Consider the following 21,165-nt stretch of genomic DNA (forward strand, 5'->3'; position numbering starts at 1 on the left):
CTGTAAATTATTTATTTATTTAAATTATTATTTTTAATAATTTATTTTTATAGAGGTATGATTGACATAAAATAAAAAAGCAGTACCTATTGAATATATACATTCAATGAGTTTGGGAATAAGTATACACCCATGAAACCTCCTTCATCAAGGCCATAAACATATCTGTCACCTTCCAAAGTTTCTTCCCACCTCCTTTATTTTTATTATTATTATTATTGGTAAGAACACTTAACATAAGATATATCCTCTTAGCAAATTCTAAGTATACAATAAAATATTGGTAGCCAAAGGTACTATGCTGTATAGAACTTATTTATCTCAAATAACTGAAACTTTATATACTTTATAAATATTTTTTAAAAATTATAGTACAATAATAACCGATGTTTACATTTATACTCACTACTAGAGGCCCGGTGCACAAAAATTTGTGCACTCGGGTGGGGGGGGGGTCCCTCAGCCCGGCCTGTGCCCTCTCGCAGTCTGGGACCCCTCAGGAGATAACGACCTGCTGGCTTAGGCCTGCTCCCGGGTGGCAGAGAGCAGGCCCAATCCCTAGGTGCAGCCCCTGGTCAGGCTCAGAGCAGGGCCGATTGGGGAGTTGGGGAGCCGCCCCGTCATGCACAGAGCAGGGCGGATTGGGAGGTTGTGATGCCACCCTCAGTCACACTCAGGGTAGGGCCGATTGGGGGGTTGGGGCACCACCCCCTGTCACACTCAAGGCAGGGTCGATGGGGAGGTTGCAGCGCCACCCCCTGTCATGCACAGAGCAGGGCCAATCAGGGGGTTGGGGCACTGCCCCCTGTCACTCACAGAGCAGGGCCCATCAGGGGGATTGGGGCTCTGTACCCTGTCACGCACAGAGCAGGGCCCATCAGGGGGTTGGGGCACTGCCCCCTGTCACACACAGAGCAGGGCCCATCAGGGGGTTGGGGCGCCGCCACTCTCACACTCAGGGCAGGGCCGATGGGGAGGTTATGGCTCTACCCGTCACACACAGAGCAGGGAGCTCCCCCCTGTCAGGCACAGAGCAGTGTTGCTCAGGGGGTTGGGGCGCCTTCCCCTGTCACGAACAGAGCAGGATGGATAGGGAGGTTGTGGCCCCACCCCCTGTCACACACAGAGCCGCAGGGCGATCAGGGGGTTTGGGCGCTGCCCCCTTTCACGCTGATCCCGGTGCTGGGAGGCCTCTCGGCTCTGCTGATCCCAGTGCTGGGAGGCATATTACCCTTTTACTATATAGGGTAGAGGCCTGGTGCATGGGTGGGGCTGGCTGGTTTGCCCTGAAGGGTGTCCTAGATCAGGGTGGGGGTCCCCACTGGGGTGCCTGGCCAGCCTGGGTGAGGGGATGATGGCTGTTTGCAGCTGGTCACACACCATTCAGGGTAGGGGTCCCTGGCCAGTCTGGGTGAGGGGCTGAGGGCTGTTTTCAGTCTGGGAGTGACTGAAGTTCCCAACTGCTCCTTTTTTTCTTTTTTTCTTTTTTATTCTGGGCCAGCTTTAGCTTGAGGCTTGGCTCCAGCTCTTAGGCCTCCGCAGCTGCAAGTAGGTTTCTGGCCTTTGCTTACAATGTTGCGAATCTGCTGACTGAAGTCCCGCGGTATCTGTTACAATGTTTGAAACTGCAGGCTCAGAGGCCTGCAGCCGCAGGCGGGGAACGCTGGTTTCCTCCGTCACTGAGGCAAGCAAGCCTCATGTTAGTTTCAAGCTGCCTGGCTGCCGGCCGCCATCGTGGCTGACAGTTAATTTGCATATCTCGCTGATTAGCCCATGAAAAGGGTAGCAGTTGTACGCCAATTACCATGTTTCTCTTTTATTAGTGTAGATGTGCCTGCAGCTGTTGTAGGTGATTTACATAAATTAACTCATTTAATGCCATAACAGCACCAGGAAGTTACTCTAATTTTAGAGAAGGAAACTGAGTCTCAGAGAAGTTAAATAACTTTCTCATTGTCACACAAGTATTGAAGGTGGAATCATAATTTTCACCTACAACTGGTCTAAGTCCACTGCCTCTACTGAAGTGAGATAATTCAGCATTCAAAAATAATGACTATTATCATAAAGGCTAATATGTATTGAATGTTTACTATGTTCCAGGCTATACTATAATTATGTTATTTACTTTATGTCTTTTATCTCCACCATAGCCCTTACATGATGGGATATATTGCTCATTTTTTCCAGTGAGTTCAAAGGGATTAAGTCATTTGTCGGAGGTCACACAGCAAGTACACAGCAGAGACAGGCTCTCATACCCAAGTCTGTTTATAGCATAGGAAATACATTCAATAATATTGTAATAACTATGTATGGGGCCAGAATTCATAGACAGTAATTCTATCTAATAAAAAGGTGATATGCAAATTGACCATCACTCCAACACACAAGATGGCTGCCCCCATGTGGACACAAGATGGCCAGCAGGGGAGGGCAGTTGGGGGCAATCAGGCCTGCAGGGGACGTCAATTAGGGGTGACCAGGCCTGCAGGGGAGGGCAGTTGGGGGCAACCAGGCCAGCAGGGGAGGGCAGTTGCGGAGGACCAGGCCAACAGGGGAGGACAGTTAGGGGCAATCAGGGCAGCAGGGGAGCAGTTAGGTGTTGATCAGGCTGGCAGGGGAGTGGTTAGGGGCAATCAGACTGGCAGGCAGGCGAGTGGTTGGGAGCCAGCAGTCCTGGATTATGGGAGGGATGTCTGACTGCCCATTTAGGCCCGATCCCTGGGGCAGTCGAACATCCCTCGAGGGGTCCCAGATTGGAGAGGGTGCAGGCTGGGCTGAGGGACACACACCCCCATGCATGAATTTTGTGCACTGGGTCTCTAGTATTATAATAACTATGTAATAATTATATTGGGAGACCACTTTATAAAGTACGTGATGTCTAAGCACTTTGCTGCACATCTGAAACTGATACAGAATAATATTGAATGTAAACTATAATTGAAAAAAATACTTAAAAAGTAGGTAGGTAGATAAAGGTGCACTTTTTTTTGGTTAAATTATACTTTGTGATCTAAAAATATCTCAAAGATGATTATTATTTTAATGGCATCTTTAGTATAATTCATGAGTATATATAAGAGACACAATGTGGAGAAAAGTCAAAATTAATTAAAAAATATAAATACATGTGTGTCTTTTTAAAAGTCCATTCTGGGAAACACTGCTCGCTGTGGGGTAGAGTCCACGAAAGGAGAGAATAGTGGCAGGAGGCCCTGGGCAGCAGGAGAGAAGCCGATCAGTGCAAAGGAGCTGAGAGCACAACAAGCCACTGCATCACATCCCTCTGTGCCCCCTTCTCCGGGGACCAGCGCCACCATGCTATTCTTTCACGATGACCCCTCCTTTCTTCTCAGGACTTAGGGGCACATATCCTTACCCTGTGATGTGACCTGAGAATTCTTCAGTCTTTGCAACTATAAGAAGCTAACTAAAGCCAAACCTGGGGATGGGAGGAAGAGGACCACCGCTGAGTGCTGCCTCTCTGCATCCACATTCATGTTGTCACGTGGCCTTCGATGCCCTGCAGTGGTCATTAGCAGCTTGGGCTATAAGACCAATTGTGTGGAGTTCCACCACACACACGCTATGGGGCTCTGGGCTAGTCACTTAAACCTCTGTCTGCCTCTCTGTGCTTCGCTTTACTGAGTTTTCTCTTCAGTAAAGTGAAGATAATAGTGCCTACTCCAAAGGTTGTCATCAATTTTAAATAAGTAAATATTGATAAAGCCCTTAGAATAGTGCTTGCATATTGTAAGTGTTTTATAAAGATATGCAGCAAAAATAAGTGCCATTCTGTGAATCAGGTATTTTTCTATTCAGGAATGAGAAATGAATAGGCCAAGGTCAAAGAATTAATTATGTTGTATATTTGACGGAGTCCACAACCAAGTGAGACAAATAAAAGTCATAATGTCTAATACCTTGAGAGATGACAGAGCCATTGGAAAAGCAGGCATTTAATAAGGTTTTGTGTCACCGTGGCTATTGAGGCATTCTTACATCCATTTGCCTTTGATTTGATTTTAGAGGTAATATAAAATCAAATTCCAGAACTGCCAATCAACATATTTAAATGTATGTCAATTTACTTGCAGAAACTGCTGACCTTCATAACATAGATAAGCAAGTCAGTTGGCAAATTTCTATTCTCATTAGAATTTTCATTGTTATTTAGTTTTTCTTGCATCGTGAGAGTAAAATTCCATAACTATGATTCCCTTTCTATACTCCTTTCATTTCAACTGATTTCCACTTCATTTGCATGACAGAAAAGCCACAACTTTCTCTTTCTATTTTCCTTAGCTCTGGGTTTATGTCTTAAGTAAACTGTGATTACTGAAAGATCCAAACAAAGCTTTTAGGCATGGCTGTCAAAAATCTTTAAAATTGGTTTTGTAACTGTCACAGCTTCACTTTGGTGCTGTCATTATAATTACTTTTATTTTGTCTGAATGTCTACGTGTCCCTGTTGGTACAGAGTCATTAAAATAATCCCTTGCAATGGATTTTGATATACTGGAATCACCATTGCTTTGCTTTCTCCAAAGTAATAACTTTCAAATGTTAAATAAGAATTAAAGTGATAAGTATGTGCACTAGCTAAATTTAAATATTCAAACCAGTAACTCCAGCTTTGAAGTTGCTAGTGAAACAGGCCACTTCAACTCAACTCAATTCATCCAATGTGTGAAACTGGCTATGGGCTTCTTAATGTAGAAGGGCTGGCAAATTTTAGACTCATGTTTGTATCTGTAGGAAAGTCCAAATGTATACCCTTCAATTTTTTATTTTCTTATAAAAATTAAAGAAAAATGTTTACATTGAGTCAGTGCCACAAAATAGTATTATATAACTTGAGATTTTCCGAACTATTATTTAATATGGATAGAAAATTTATATAGAGATATAAACACATAAATACATATATATGTATATATACACATACTAATATATGTTAGTATATATATTAGTATATATTCGTATATATATAGAAAAGCTTCAAAAGTAGAGTATGCTAATGTGCAAAGTACTGGAAAGCAGGCATTTTTACCAAAGGGCAATGTCGCTAGGGCACATGGACTGCAGTTATCAACAGAAAACAATGAAATATAAAGATGCTCGTGAAAACCAGTGGAGACAGGAAACGTTGGCCAGGACACTGAACAGTGAGCAGGTGCTTTGGGAGTAATGCTCTGGGGAAGGAGGACCTGTCCTCAGCTCTGAGGGGGATGTGCAGCCAACCGTCTGGGCTCAGGGGGGAGAATACAGCTGGAAGAATTTGAGAACAGGGCACCGCTGCAGCCCCCATATAAGTCTCTAGCTTCCACTCCCAAGTGGATCTGCTTTCCAGACTTTGACAAAACCTCCTCAGGAGGATATATATTTAGTATAAGACTCTTCAGGTCCTGTATTTGTACTTAAATTTTTAAATTTCTTTTCCATCGCTATGTCATTTTGGTTTATATATTTTTTTTAAATCCGAGAAGTTTTGTATATATGTTTACTTTGGCTTTGATCTGAGAATGACTGATTTCTGTATGTGACAGCTGGAATGACCAAATACGAAGAAGAGACAATAATAGAATCATCCCCAAGGCAGCAATATCTGTCACAAATACTCGGGAGCCTTGCTCCTCAAACTGTGAATCCTGAGCCATCAGTTTCCTGAGAGCATACTGAAAATGCAGGGATCTCAGGCCTCTCCCATACCTACTGAATCAAAGTCTGCACCTTTAAAAAGGCCCCCAATGATTAATGTGCCTATTAAAATCTGAGAGTCTACGCTGTGGTAGATATCCCTTGGGTTGTAGGTTAAACTGGATGACCTACACAATTTTTTTTTTTACAAATTCGCCACCTCATGACTCTTAATGTCTATAATCACGGAATGGAATATAACAAATACTGGTTAGAATACTAGGGTAACATATTAGGATATACCATCACAAAAATGGATGCCTACCTTCCCCCCTGTCTCCATTCAAGAGAAAAAAAATTAACTAAACCAGTTTGGCTTCATAAAGACAAAATTATGTGATGGCTTTTTAACCATTTGGGGGGTATTATGAAGACACCATCACAGACTCTTTCATGAAGCCTAGAAATGAAACCTCTAGAAACTGGAAAAGGCAAGGAAACAGTTTTCCCTCTAGAAGTAGTGCAGCCTGTTGATACCAGTGAAACCCACTTGGGACCGGTTAAGCTATAACTACTAAATTTGTATTGCTTTGAGTCAGTAAGTTTGCGGTAATTTGTTACTGCAAAAATAGAGAAATAATACAAGTACTGTTTATGATTTAATATGACAACAACGTTTTTCACTGACTCAATACTTCTGGCATACTATTACTACCTGAGTGCATTTATTCAATAGCTACCAAATCCCTACCTGTGTATCTAAAAACTGGTAGGTCCTGGGAATACAGGATGAAGTAAAACACTGCCTAACTCCAGGACCACAAATTTGGACAGATCTAGAGCTTAGAGGGCTGTGGATTCCCTTGTATAAAATAAAAGTCAAAGTGAGTTTTAAAAATGGCATTGTACGGCACCTGGAGGCAGGCTGGGGCACGTCCCTGAGGCTTGTTGACATCCACAGCTACCAGCTGCCACCCGCCGGCAGCGTCTTCGTGAAACATCTTCAAGGCAAAGAGGGAGATGAGTCAGAGACACTTAGTAAGGAACACGGAGAACTGTAACTTTATATCTCCAACTTTTTATATTTTTTATCAAAGATTTGTTTTCTTATAGATTTATGTTTAAAACCTGAGTCTTTTCAATTATGTTCATCTTAACACTGAAAACTTAAGTGAATAATAGTCACACAAGTGAAATAAGCCAGAGAAAGACAAGTATCACATGATTTCACTTATATGTGGAATCTGATGAACAAAATAAACCAAAGAATAAAACAGATCCAGAGACATGGAAGCATGGACTAGACTTGAGGAATCTCAGAGGGAAGGCGGGAGGGTGGGGCAGGAAGAAATGAACCAAAGAGCTTATATGCATAGATGCATAACCAAGGACACAGACAATAGTGTTGTGAAGGCTGGGGAGGGGATGGGAGTGGGGAGGAAGGGAACAATTGGGGGGGGGGTATATCTGTAATACTTTCAATAATAAAGATAAATTTAAAAAAATAAAAGTAAAATCTACTGCAACTAAAAAAAAAAAGAATGGCAATAGCTTGCATTTATTGAGCACTAATTATGTATCAGGTCCTTTCTGTTTTACATATATTTTATATATAATTGCCCAAATATTCTTTTCCACAAGACTTCAAAGTAGGCATTTTATCCCCATTATATATATTATTATTACATATTAAATCTGGGAGAAAATGAAAGTTAGAATTCCAAAGCATTGTGTCTGTTGTGTTTTTACTAGAAATGGTGAATTTTTATCTCTATTTAGTGGACACCTCTCACTGAGCTAACAGAAAAATGTTCTCAGGATAAGTAATATAAGAATTGAACATGTGGCATAGGGGTTGAGGCTGGTGTTATTTTAATGACAGGAGAATGACGTGTCACTTGATATACTTTGTGAATTATTTTAACTAGGCCAAATTAATCTGCTCAGTAAAAATTTTATGTACATATTAATAAAGGGAAAAAGTAGTTTCTTTTGGCTTAAAATACATAAGTGATGAAATTCAGGACAGGATACTTAATATCAGATACTAAAATCTGACATCCATTGAATTGGATATTTAGGTTGGTGGATGCCTAGGATATTATCTTACTGCATATTCTACTATCTCAAAAATTAGTCGTCTGTCAATATTACATTCAGCTGGAAGACATTTCCCACTTTCAATTTCTTAGGTGTGTGTGTGTGTATGTGCGCGCGCGTTGGGGTAGTAGGGGGATAATGTGAAATTCAGGATTTTATTTTTCTAAGAAAAGACAGTACAAGCACTCACTGTTTTATTCCTGCCCAAAATTGCTGTTTCATGCACATAAGTAAACATCTTAGCCATACTATGTCCTCATGTTAATCTGACTCTGTGTCCAAAAGGGGAATTGTTGATGGAAATATGAGAGGATAACAAAGATCCCATTACCGTTTGTTTTCCTGTTACTTTCTATATTATGGCCTCCATAAAACCTCTGTCTTTAATTTCCCTGTAATTTGTTTCTATGCTGTGACTGAGAGGCAGGTTGAATGAATTTCCTCACTTTAGAATTAATTTTAAAAGGCATTCTTAGTGGTAGAATTAAGCACATCCCTTATGAACAGGCTCATTCCAGAATACATACACTGGTTGAAATGCAAACCTATTAAAGTGCCTTTTAAAGTTTCTATCAAAATTCTGGGAGTCTCCTTTTAAGGAGAAAAAGACAAAAGACAAAAGGAAAGGACAAAACCAGTCCTGTCAGTGACTAGCTAAAGCCCCTCTGTACATGCAGCCTGTACTCTCTTGTCATGGCACAAAGGATTCCTGGGGTATGCATTTGCTTTGATCAGTAGCAGACCAATTTTCTCTGTTAAATTATTGCTTTTCCAGTGGACCAAAATCAAATGAATCTATTTAATTTTTGTAAAATTGTTCTCTCAGGGTCACTTCTTTGTATGAAATAAAGTGAAGGAAATGCAAACATGTTCCATTTCTCTCGAGTCCCCCGGATTATGAAACAACATTTAGCTTGGTTAATATACCAGCAGCTCTGTGATATAGGTGATGGGATATCTCAAAACAGGGATCCTTAGGGATTCAAGTCCTTAGGGGAGAGTGGCAGGGGCTGCCAGCTGTCCCTCCATGTCTCTTCTCTCTGTCTTCCAAAGTAAGAAAATTTTTATGAGATCACTAAGCCACACACACGAAATAAGGTTTCCTTTTTTGAAACTTATCTTAACCATGTAATTGCATGCTAGCCTATGAGAATTAAGCAGAAATGTTCTTTCTATTTTTTTTTTCTTCCAGCTTTTTGGAATATGGATGTGAGGATTAAAGATATAGCAGCCAACTCAGTCTATGAGGCCACTTTGGGAATGGAGACTATGCAAGGTGGAGCAAAAAGCGCAAGGAGTTAGGATACGTGGCAATGAAGACTACCACACAAACTCCAAATGACCTCCTCCAACTTGACATGAGAGAGAAATATCTATCATCTATCTATCTATCATCTATCTATCTATCTATCTATCTATCTATCTATCTATCTATCTATCTATCTATCTATCTATCCATCCATCCATCCATCCTATATAATAAAAGGGTAATATGAAAATTGACCCTAACAGCAGAACTCCTGAGAATAACTGGTCACTATGACACACACTGACTACTAGGGGGCAGATGCTCAGTGCAGGAGCTGCTCCCTGGTGGTCAGTGTGCTCCCACAGGGGGAGTTCTGCTCAGCCACAAGCAAGGCTGACGGCTGCCAGCACAGCGGTGGTGGTGGGAGCCTCTCCTGCCTCCTCAGCAGTGCTAAGGATGTCTGACTGCAGCTTAAGCCTGCTTCCTGCTGGCAAGTGGAAATCCCCCGAGGGCTGCCGGGCTGCCATAGGGATGTCTGACTGCAAGCTTAGGCCTGATCCCCCGGGGAGTGGGCCTAAGCCAGCAGGTGGACATCCTCCGAGGGGTTCCAGACTGCGAGAGGGCACAGGCTGGGCTGAGGGACCACCCCTACTCCCCCAAGTGCACAAATTTTTGTGCACCGGGCCTCTAGTCTATCTATAAAAGCCTAATATGCAAAGTGTCCCCTTAGGAGTTCAACCAGGAGACCGAGAGTTCGATTGCTCGCTATGATGTGCACTGACCACCAGAGGGTGGTGCAGAATGAAGGAAGGCCCCAGCCAGCAGCTGGAAGGCCCCCTTTGGCTCTGATTGTCAGCCAGGCCTAGGGACCCTACCCAGGCACAAATTTCATGCACCAGGCCTCTAGTTTTACATAAGCTACTTGGGGTTTTCTGTCCTTTGTAGTATGTGCACACACACACATACATGTACACATTAATGCAAAGAAAAATCTAAAATTAATTTGAAATTCTTATGCTCTTTGGATTCTTTCAAAATCAGTTGTGGTTTTTAATAGGTAATCATCAATATAACACAAAATAATTAGATTGTACACTTGATTTCACTATTAAATAATAATATTCAATGACCTCAGCCTCACAAAATGTAATTCTCACATATGATGAGTATATTGTTCCATTGCCACAGGTTCTTATTAGAATCACTATTGTGTCATGCTAGAATAGGCCTTCCCAGAAATTGCTTTCATTAAATTACTTTCTCACTTATTTTAAAGATGTATATACATGTGGAAAACAATGGTCTTGGAATACAGTAAACAAATATTTACTCAAGTATTGTCATTCTGCATAATGTTGTACACAGTCTTTTTGGAGATTAAATTCTTGTTTTTGATTGTATGTATTTTCATATACACATTTCTACTTTAACCCAGCACTGCATATTCATATAGAAGTTGTTTAGGTATTGTAGGTATTCAAATTTTAAGAACTACATGTTCACAGAACTACAAAGGAAGAAGAACTCCTAAATGTTCTTTGATCCTACATCAACTCTATCCTTTGCAGTCTTATGTCTTAATTAGGAAATATTAATTCAGTAAACATGGGCCAGCAAGCGTGCTGAACCAGAGATCATGACAGACCCAGAAATTATGACTCTCTTTAGACAATCAGAATATTTACTTACCAATCCCATAATATGACTCTATTGGACCATGATTCACATATAAAACTTAGGTATGAATTGATTGCCAGAGCAATCAATATTGTGTCTCTTATCACTATACAATAAAACGTAGCCTTGTGTGGCCCTAAGTCTTAGCAGTTCTTTTCGTTCTATTTCAGGCAAAGTAAGATAAGCTCATCTTTACCATGAATCAGTCTCCCTCAGAAGACCACATGGCTGCAGCAGCAAATAGCTGAGGAATGAGAGTAAAGGACTGGAATAGAGAGACACTACTATGTCCAGAATAATTTTTTCCTTTTTTTATCCTCACCTGAGGACATTTTCATTGATTTTTAAAAAATCTTTATTATTGAAAGTATTACATATGTCCCCTTTTCCCCCCCATTGACCCCTTCTCCCACCCCCACCCCTACCCCTGGCCTTCACTACTCTATTGTCTGTGTCCATGGGCTATGCATATATGCATACAAGTTCTTTGGACATTTTCATTGATTTTTAGAGAGAGAGAGAAAGAGAGAGAGAGAGGGAGATAAAGAAAAACAATGTAGAGAGAAACATTAACATTGATCGGTTGCCTCCTGAATGTGCCCCAACTGGGGCTGAGGATCAAACCTGCAACCCAGGTATTTGCCCTGACTGGGAATCAAACCTGTGACCTTTTGGTGTAAGGGATGATGTTCCTAACAATGGAACCACACCAGCCAGAGCTGTCCATAATAACTTCTACCAGCACATCTGCATAATTCAAAATCCAGTTCAGGGAGAACATCCTTAGAAACTTGTGGCATGGGTAGTAGTCTTGTTGTTGAGGGACACAGGGGGCTATTACATCATGGCTGTATGAATCTCTTGCACTTTAACCCAAGATACAACTGACTGTGTGGCCACAGTGACCCATGTCTGATAATTACGCAGGTATAAAATGTCACCATCCCCATGAGAGTTCAGGCAAATTAATGATTACCAATCTGAAAATATTCACATCACTTTCCTTTGTTTTCTTGTTATATTTTGTATTGTGGCCTCCATTAGACCTCTAGCATTATTTTTTCTGTAATTTGTTCCTATGCTGTGACTCTGAGGCAGGTTGCCTCTTCCTACTTATAAACAGCACAGTTCTCACCAGGGATTCTCTTTTGCCTCAGAACAGTCCACATCAGAGCAAATTCCTATTGAACCACCTAAGATGTCAGAAAGGCCCTTCCTTATCCTGTTGATGTGTATAATTTTCTTTCTACACACAAAGCCTCCCGGGAAAATCTGTAGACTTAAATATCATAGGTGCATCAAGCCGAGGACCCTATTAGCCCTTCTATGAGAATAATATATAGAAAAGCAGCAATTGTTCCAAATACTACAGAAAGGCAAGAACTGACTTCATTTCTGAACAGCTGTGTGCTTTACAATACAACTGTCTTTATTTTATTTTCTTAAAGTCTATCTGTTTTATTGGACTTAGAAACTGTGATTTATTGTTTTAAACCATTGAATGAGAGCTTCTTGTGCACAGAGTTCTGTCAGATTTTACAAGTGGGACAGAATCAAGGCAAATTATGTCTCTCTCCTTCTTCACACACACAGCCTCTGGGCCACTTGAAGACTGGCTGGGCGGGGTGGGGCAGGGCTGGGCCTGTTTCCAGGCAGCTCAAGTGGTATTGCACCAAGGGCTGCTGCAGGAGCTTCATCAGTTGCTTAGCAACAGGGTCCGCAGCCACAGCATTTTTCTTAATGAAGGTTCTTCACAATTCTCTGTGTGATTACCTTAACTGAATACCAAGATGCATATCTGACAGAACTCTGAATTACCAGCTTCTTCCTCCAGATTATGTACAATTTTGCATCAAAACAACGTTGTACAATTCTGCTGGCAGTCTCTTCACATTTCACTTTCTATGGTAACTGCTGGCTGATTTGGTGGCACTTCCAAACACTACTCTTCCAGCTGTGGTTTTATAAATAAGATTCACTTAATAAGCATAATATGGTTTTAAAGACATGTTAGGTCATCTCTCAGGAATACCGATGTTAAGTTCTGTGCTGAGTTCATAGTTCTATGATCCATTAAGTTTCTCTCTCTCTCTCTCTCTCTCTCTCTCTCTCTCTCTCTCTCTCTCTCTCTCTCTAATATAGAGCGGAAAACACCTTTGAGAGGTTGTCACCTTACTTAAAAGACATGTCAGAATGAACTTGGAACTTTATTATTTCTCATAGTTTACTAAAAGAGATGAGAGAAGAAACAGGAACTAGATGTGGTTGACTCTTTGGAGGGTCTCCTACATGCCACCTGTGAAATAGCCCAGATAATGTTTTAAAAATCTTTCATGGAAATCTGAATAGTTGTTTGTCAAAACTGAATAATATTACTGCTATTTCATTTATAATGAATTGCCTAGACAATTCAAACTTTCACAGCATCATAAAGATGCAGCACAACGGCTTTTCCAAATATTAGCATGTTTAATAGCATTAGCATATAATTATTAGAAGAATAATTTGAAAATTTTCAAAATAAAATGTGTACCTTGGATCTTTCACAAATACCTTTGTACCAATAGACCTGTAAAAGTATTTACAAACTTATAAAATAATAGTTACAAGGCATTAAAATAATTTCATTCTCAATTCACAAATTTTTAATTTCTCTCTCTTTTATAAAGATTCATACTAGAAGAAGATAGTATATAAACCTGTCCTTTCTCTTCCTAAACACACACACATACAACATAACACAAATACACAAAACCAAACCAAAAACAAAGTCATTGAATCTGAATTGCCCTCTCATATAACAACTGTCCTGCTACTTTTTGTCAAATTCTAGGGCACTTCCAACTTCTAGGAGCATAGGGAAAAGCCTTCCATATATGCAGTGATTTCTCAAAAAACACAGGTATGCATTTGGGGTTGAGTGGCCTTAATAATTTGCTATACTGTGATTGGTTCATTCTGAATGAAATAAAATTTCCAAAAATTCTAATTCTATACATAAGTGCCATTGTATTGGTTTTCAAGTATATGAATAAACAGTTATAAAAATGGGAAGTTACATAGTTTCTATGTTTTATCTGCAAGCCCTTTAAAGACTGGTGATGGAAGAATCAAATAAAAAGTACATAAAAAGTATGGTGGCCAGAGAAACCAAGATGGCGGCATAGGTAAATGCCGAAATTGCTGCCTTCTACAACAACTTCAAAAATACAACAAAAAGATAAAACGGACATCATCCAGAACTACAGGAAGGCTGGCTGAGTGGAAATTCTACAACTAGAAGGAAAGAGAAAAGCACACTGAGAGTCAGGAGCTGCGGAAGTAAAGTGCAAAGGTACGGAGGCTCAAGCGTGCACGGAAAGGAGCTGGTACCTGAGGACGCGGCTGTCTTTTTGAATCGGGAGGGAGTCACAAGCTCCCGACTGCTCTGAACTCCAGTTCTGGGAAGTCTCTGGGGACCCAGGACTCATACGGGGAGAAACTGGACTGTCTGGCAGTGGGCAGAACTCAGAACTCCAGGGTGGCTTTCTCTCAGAGGTGCTTGCAGCAATTACCGGGACACTGAGACGCGCAGCCCCTTAGGGCAGGGCTGAGGATCAGCCATAGCAGCTTGCTCCGCCCTGTTGATTCCTTGAGACCCCGCCCCACCCAGGCTGAGGCAGAGGCTTTTGCATATGAATGCCCTGGCCCTTTGCAACCAGAAAATTACCTAACAATTTGCAGCTGGGCCAGACAGACCCAGAACTTCCAAGAGAAGGCCCAAGGCCCCACAGCAGCTTGCATTGCTTCAGAGCTGGGCCTCATCTGGGCACCTCCAAACTCCAAAAAAGGAAGGGGAATCTGCAGATCTTTTCATAGCTCCTGCTGGGTAACCTCAGGTAGAGACTAAATTAGCACCTCCTTAGAGATCCAAGAGCCAGTGTACCCAGTGGTCAGAGTGGGACCATCCAGATTACAACTCCTCAGATCCATAAGGGACACACACTCAGGGGGCAGACTCAGTGAGCACCAAAGCCCCACTGAAGCCAGTCTTGCCCCATAAGGGTGTCTCCAGCACAGAAGTTCTCCCACTGCAGACACAGCTGATTCTCACTGCCAATTGGCCTGGAGGTCAATTCCTCCCAGGGATACCTACAACAATCAAGGCATAACTACAACAAGACTGTCCACAAAGCCCACAAGGGGGTGCACCAAGAGTGTTCACCTCAGGTAACTGGGGAAGCTGAGCCACTGGGCCCTATAGGACACCTAGCACACAAAACCACTCTATCAACACAGGGAAGCATAAAAAATGTGGAGACAAAGAAACAGGTCACAAATGACAGAAATGGAGGAAAGCAAATGCCTGGATATAGAGTTCAAAACCACGTTTATAAGGTTTTTCAAGAATTTTATGGAAACCGCCGATAAATTTAGTGAGACCCTGGAGGATATGAAAAAAGACCAACTAGAAATTAAGTATACACTGACTGAAATAAAGAATAATATACAGAGATCCAACAGCAGACAAGAGGATCCCAAGAATCAAGTCAAAGATTTGAAATACGAAGAAACAAAAAATACCCAACCGAAGAAGCAACAAGAAAAAAGAATCCAAAAATATGAAGATAGTGTAAGGACAACTTCAAGCGTACCAACATCAGAATTATAGGGGTGCCAGAAGAAGAGAGAGGGCAAGATATTGAAAACCTATTTGAAGAAATAATGACAGAAAACTTCCCCTACCTGGTGAAAGAAATACACTTACAAGTCCAGGAAGCGCAGAGAAACCCAAACAAAAGGAATCCAAAGAGGACCACACCAAGACACATCATAATTAAAATGCCAAGAGCAAAAGACAAAGAGAGAATCTTAAAAGCAGCAAGAGAAAAAAAGTCAGTTACCTACAAGGGAGTACCCATACGACTGTCAGCTGATTTTTCAACAGAAACCATGCAGGCCAGAAGAGAGTGGCAAGAAATATTCAAAGTGATGAATAGCAAGAACCTACAACCAAGATTACTTTATCCAGCAAAGCTATCATTCAGAATTGAAGGTCAGATAAAGAGCTTCACAGATAAGAAAAAGCTAAAGGAGTTCATCACCACCAAACCAGTATTATATGAAATGCTGAAAGGTATTCTTTAAGAAGAGGAAGAAGAAAAAGGAACTCTTACCATTTGCCACAGCATGGATGGAACTGGAGAGCATTATGCTAAGTGAAATAAGCCAGTCAGAGAAGGATAAATACCACATGATCTCACTCATTTGTGGAATATAATGAACAACATAAACTGATGAACAAGGACTGATCCAGAGACGGAGAGGCATTGATTGGACTGTCAGGCCTTGGAGGGAAGGTAGGGGAGGGTGGAGGTAAGGGGGAAAGATCAACCAAAGGACTTATATGCAAGCATATAGGCCTAACCAATGGACAGGGATGACGTGGGGGGGGGGGGTGAGGGCATGAGCGGGGGGGTGGGGGGGTAGGGGGTAACGTGGGGATAAGGACACACATGTAATATCTTAATCAATAAAAAATATATTAAAAAAAAAGTATGGTGGCCATCTAGTTTTGTATCAAAACCACTCAGGGAGTTGCTAAAAGTATAGATGCCATTGCCCAAATCACTCAGAAAGCCCGATTGGTTGTTCAGGGTGTGGGTCCTTGCACTTCTATTTTTTAATGAGTCCCTCAGTGAGTCTGATTGCAGAAGGCCATTGTAACGGGGCTACCTCAAGTTCCAACAAGTCCCATTGATGGTGAAGATAGAAATGTCTGTGTTTAAATGGGTGGTGACATCAACCCCTGATACTGTACCTGGGTGGTGGCTGTTGAAGTAGTACTACTTCTTGATCCCCACATTTGCTGAAACTGTACCCTGATTTCTGCAAACGTTTCAATGATGACAGCGATAAACACATTCTGAAAGAAAATTACAAGCCACATTTACCGAATGGTAATGAGAATGAGAGAGGGCAATCGCAATCTAAAACAAAAGATCTACAAAAGCTGTCAGAAAGCACAGATTTTATTGTTAGAAATCACAGGCGAATTTTTACAGTACCTTCACAAGCCACGCAAGGAAGAATATGAGAGTGATGAAATAGAAGTAGGAACGCCAGCGGGGAAAGCTGTCAATTGCTCTGTACATGAGGAATACCCAGCCCTCCTGGGAGGCGGCCTCGTAGACTGTGAAGATACTGGTGCCTAGCAAGAGAGAGGAGAGCAGGCTGAATTATGGTGGACTTTTGATATAAAAAATCATTTCCCAGAAGCACAATCAATACTGATACATTATCATTTTCTCAATGACCTTCTAAAAGGCTAAAATAACATGCAAGATTTTATTGTTCTTATTCTTAGGATTTTAATAAAGTGTTTCAGACTTCAAGCTAGGACAATTTAATAGCTCTAGCAATAAAATAACTTTATGTTATATCTTTAGCTGGTAAGTGCATTTAATAATGGCAAAAGGAAGTGAACATTTAAGCCAAGTAGCGATATAATAGAAAGGAATGTGCATCATGTAAGCATGCCACTTGGGGCTTAATACCTGCAGAGTGCTAAAGGGTACTTGCTATAGTTTTAACCAAAATGAAATAAATCTGGGAACTGGGTTTCACTTGAAATCACTTTCTCATTGGGAGACTAAAGTATCGTAGGCTCCAAAAATTAAAATGTTGGGGCCTGTCTTTGGATTCCATGGTGTTTACTAAATACCAAAATGTAAGGTATTAAATCATCAAATAGTACTTTGTATTTTCTGAGAGAATTGTCTCATTAAAAATACCACTGATAATGGAAAGAAAGAAAATGAACAATAAATATGTGGGCAGAACCTAAAATGCCATTCAGAGGAAAGACAGTGTTTAATTCTCACATTAGGAAGTTTGTGTTATCATTTCACCATTTTACATATGGGAAAACTACATCACAAAAAGGGTAAGTGATTTGACTAAGGATGTACAGATAATAATAGGTGAATAAGAATTAACCCAGTCTTTCTGAAAAAGGGGTCTTCATGTTTAACTGTGATGATATCCTGCCTCTGGACATCTTTTCTATGGCTTAATATTCCCATCTGTAAAATGGGGGGGGGGGGTAACACATACCTCAAGTGTTGTGAAGAGTAAATGATTTCATTTCTTTAAAGGGTTGGCATATGGTGTATACTTAATACAATTTAGTACTACCTATATATATAAAAAGCCAGAGACTGTAACGCCATCACAACCATAAAGACCTAATGATTGGTTGCTATGACACCCACTGCGGCCAGCGAACCGGGCTGATCCGGGCCGATTGCCCCCAACACTCCAATCAGGGCAGCCAGGCTCCGATCAATCAGTGACAGTGGCAAATGGCAAGCGGGTGGAAGGCAGACCTCTTGGTCCCTCCCCCCAGCCCTCAGGCTCAGATCAATCCATGATGGTGGTGGGGTGGAACTGGGAACTGGGGACTGGTGAGCTGGAGGAAGGCAGACTGCTTGGTCCCTCCCCTCCCCCCGCCTGCAGGCTCCAATCGATCAGTGTCAGTAGTGGGGAGGAACTGGGGACTGGCAAACGGGCAGAACATGGCCCTGATCACAGGCTAGGCCTAGGGACCCTAACCATGCATGATTTTGTGCACTGGGCCTCTAGTTATTATAAAAATGGAAGATAATTGCTAAATATTATTTTGTGAGAAAACAGAAATAATAATAATGAATTAAAGTTGTTTATAAGACAAATATGATACATGTCATTCATAAAACTGAAAATATTGGCACCACAATAAATTCCACTATATAAATTTATCAGTTAATCATAGTATATAAAACTAATATCCACTTATGCGTGCTCTAACGACACAGAAATTTAAAATCAGAATATGCATCTGATTAGATGTCCAAAGTAAGATGTAGGTTACTGAAGTTGGCTGAGAACTGACTGTCCCTTTGGGCCTGTGCATGCAGGAAGAATAATCAGACATCACTGAATACCAACACATGCAGAATAGCAGAAAAGTCTAGCAGTAAATGGGAACAAATGGGAACTAAACAGACTTGAAAGGAAAGCTGAGAGAGAGAATGAAAGCATAACCTATTTAGAAAATGTTTGTCATGCACTAATCTGTACTAAGTAACTTTGTATAAAATATAGTTTCTTATATGTAGTGCCTCTCACTTTAAGAATACTTTGTACATTGATCGTCTTTGCCATAACAACTAGAATTTGTAAAACACGTTTAGCTTCAAGACTCTTTTAAATACTTAAATGCTCATCTCTAATTAGGTAGGTAAGTAGGTGGGTAAAAGGGGAGATACTATCAAACACATTTTATAGAAAAGAAAAGTGAAGGTCACTAGAGTTAATTAATTTGTCCAAGGTAAAAAGTGATAGAACCAGATATTGAGCCCATGTCAACAAGTCCAGGTCTGAAACTATTTTTCTTTATAATGTTACCTAAATTTTCTCCTGCTTGAGACTGAGACTTCAAAAATTGCATATTTTCTTTTATTAGCTTTAATTTGAATAAAGTTCATTTTTTTCTGAGGGTCTATGGTAACTAAATTTATAGTATATTTAGGAGCTCATGCAAGAAGATGACTTTTAAGAGAAAGATTTAGAGAAGAACAACATGTACAAAAAATAAATGTCAACAGGAAAGAGAAGTGACTGTTTCCATTAATAATTCAGATATACTAAACACGTACAACATTTTTGCTCTTATGGATTGAATATGAAGGGAAATTTTAACCTAAAACAAGAAATTTATATCCCTTATTTCCTTCTAGTTATTTGAACTAAAATGGGAATGTGGCAACAGAAATTCATTATGAATTACCATTAAATGTGTTTTTAAAAACACATTTTTATTGATTTCAGAGAGGAAGGGAGACAAAGAGAGAGAGAGATAGAAACCTCAATGATGAGAGAGAATCATTGGTTAGCTGCCTCCTGCACTGGGGATGGAGCCCACAATCCAGGCATGTTCCCTGACCAGGAATTGAACTATGACCTCCTGGTTCATAGGTTGAGGCTCAATCACAGAGCCATGCTGGCAGGACACCATTAAAGTTTAATAGCTTTATGAATTGAGCATTTACAGATAAAATAAGTGGCTTGTCAATAAAAGATTAAATTTGAGAGGAACACTGAAATTATTCTTCCTCTACTTGCCCAGTCCTTCTTTATTACATCTACAGGGAAGATGCTACTAGTAAATAAGTAAAAAATAGTATTTGTAATATTGAAGCTTTTATTCCATTTTTCCCCCCAACTTGACACAGAAAAAGTGGAAGAAATAGGAATGCATAGTGAGGCTCAAAGAATAGGGTTTGTTGCCCTAACTGGTTTGGCTTAGTGGATAGAGGATTGGCCTGCAGACTGAAAGGTCCCAGGTTCGATTCCAGTCAAGGGCATGTACCTTGGCTGCGGGTACATCCCCAGTAGGAGGTATGCAGGAGGCAGCTGATTGATGTTTCTCTCTCATTGATGTTTCTAACTCTCTATCCCTCTCCCTTCCTCTCTGTAAAACGTCAATAAAATATATTTTTTTAAAAAGGATAGGGTTTGTTGATACAAAGAGATGAGATTTTATAAAAATGTAACCCAAAATCTCCTGTTGAAGAAAATGCTGACTGTTGAAGAAAATGCTGACTGTTGAAGAAAGTGTTTCCCATATATATGAACCACACTGGGTCAAAGGCTTTGAAGATTTTACTGAGTTGCAGCAAAGGCAATTGAGTAAGGCAGTCTTTCTTCATCATTTTTCTACTCCTGACTTTGCAAAGTGTATGAAAAGGAAATCAATTTTGCAAAGACTTTCCAATTGTTGAGCAATATTTAAACTGACAAAATTCAAATGTATGATAGTCCTATTTTCTTTGAGAGTAGACAACCTGAGGAAGAAACTAGCTGCTCAAACTTATTTTGCACATCCTGTTATCTCTGTCTGCCCTCCCACCCCCACTCCCGACCCCGTCCTCCTAGTTGACTACTCTGTGGCTATCCAGCCCAGCTCACCTCATCTGCTTGCAATCTACACTAGTTCCTGTTCTCAGTCCTCCTGGAGACCCCTGAGATCACCTGTATCATGTCACTTATCACACTGACTTGTTAATATGTCCTCCTTCCTCAGTAGGTATGAGCACAGTAAGTTAAAACTGTATCTTGCACTTCTAGACTGGCATTGAGAAGCACTGAGTTGACAAATTAAATAATTATCATACAATTAAAACAAACATTTCTCAAATATTTGCTTTATTAATAAATTCTTTCTCACCATGAATATTGCTCAAATATGTATTTGCGGGAAAAGAATGCTATTTTATAACTGACTATGTTTTGCTGATTTCCAAATTTGCTTAAAACACATACACATATATAAACTTAAAAGTCTATGCTACATATAAACAGCAAAGTCTTCCTCTACTGTTTGATCTATCATTGGAAATTTCTAGAAAATATTACATTAATATATACAAAATATTTTTCTACATACAGTACAGAACACTTTTAGTTCATCT

General features: G+C 40.5%; 1 protein-coding gene across 4 annotated transcripts in view; it reads right to left on the reverse strand.

The window, feature by feature from the left end:
• NALCN (sodium leak channel, non-selective) overlaps positions 1-21,165 on the reverse strand; it is a 308,079-nt gene that overhangs the window by 182,109 nt on the left and 104,805 nt on the right. For all 4 annotated transcript variants that reach the window (XM_059685056.1, XM_059685057.1, XM_059685053.1 and 1 more), the window contains exons 8-10: positions 16,720-16,862; positions 16,473-16,577; positions 6,561-6,647 (exon numbers count right to left, since the gene is read on the reverse strand). In XM_059685056.1, coding sequence (XP_059541039.1) covers positions 6,561-6,647; positions 16,473-16,577; positions 16,720-16,862 — 335 coding nt within the window. The remainder of the gene's footprint in view (positions 1-6,560; positions 6,648-16,472; positions 16,578-16,719; positions 16,863-21,165) is intronic.

Source organism: Myotis daubentonii, chromosome 2 (genome assembly GCF_963259705.1).
Source record: "Myotis daubentonii chromosome 2, mMyoDau2.1, whole genome shotgun sequence".
NCBI lineage: Eukaryota > Metazoa > Chordata > Mammalia > Chiroptera > Vespertilionidae > Myotis > Myotis daubentonii.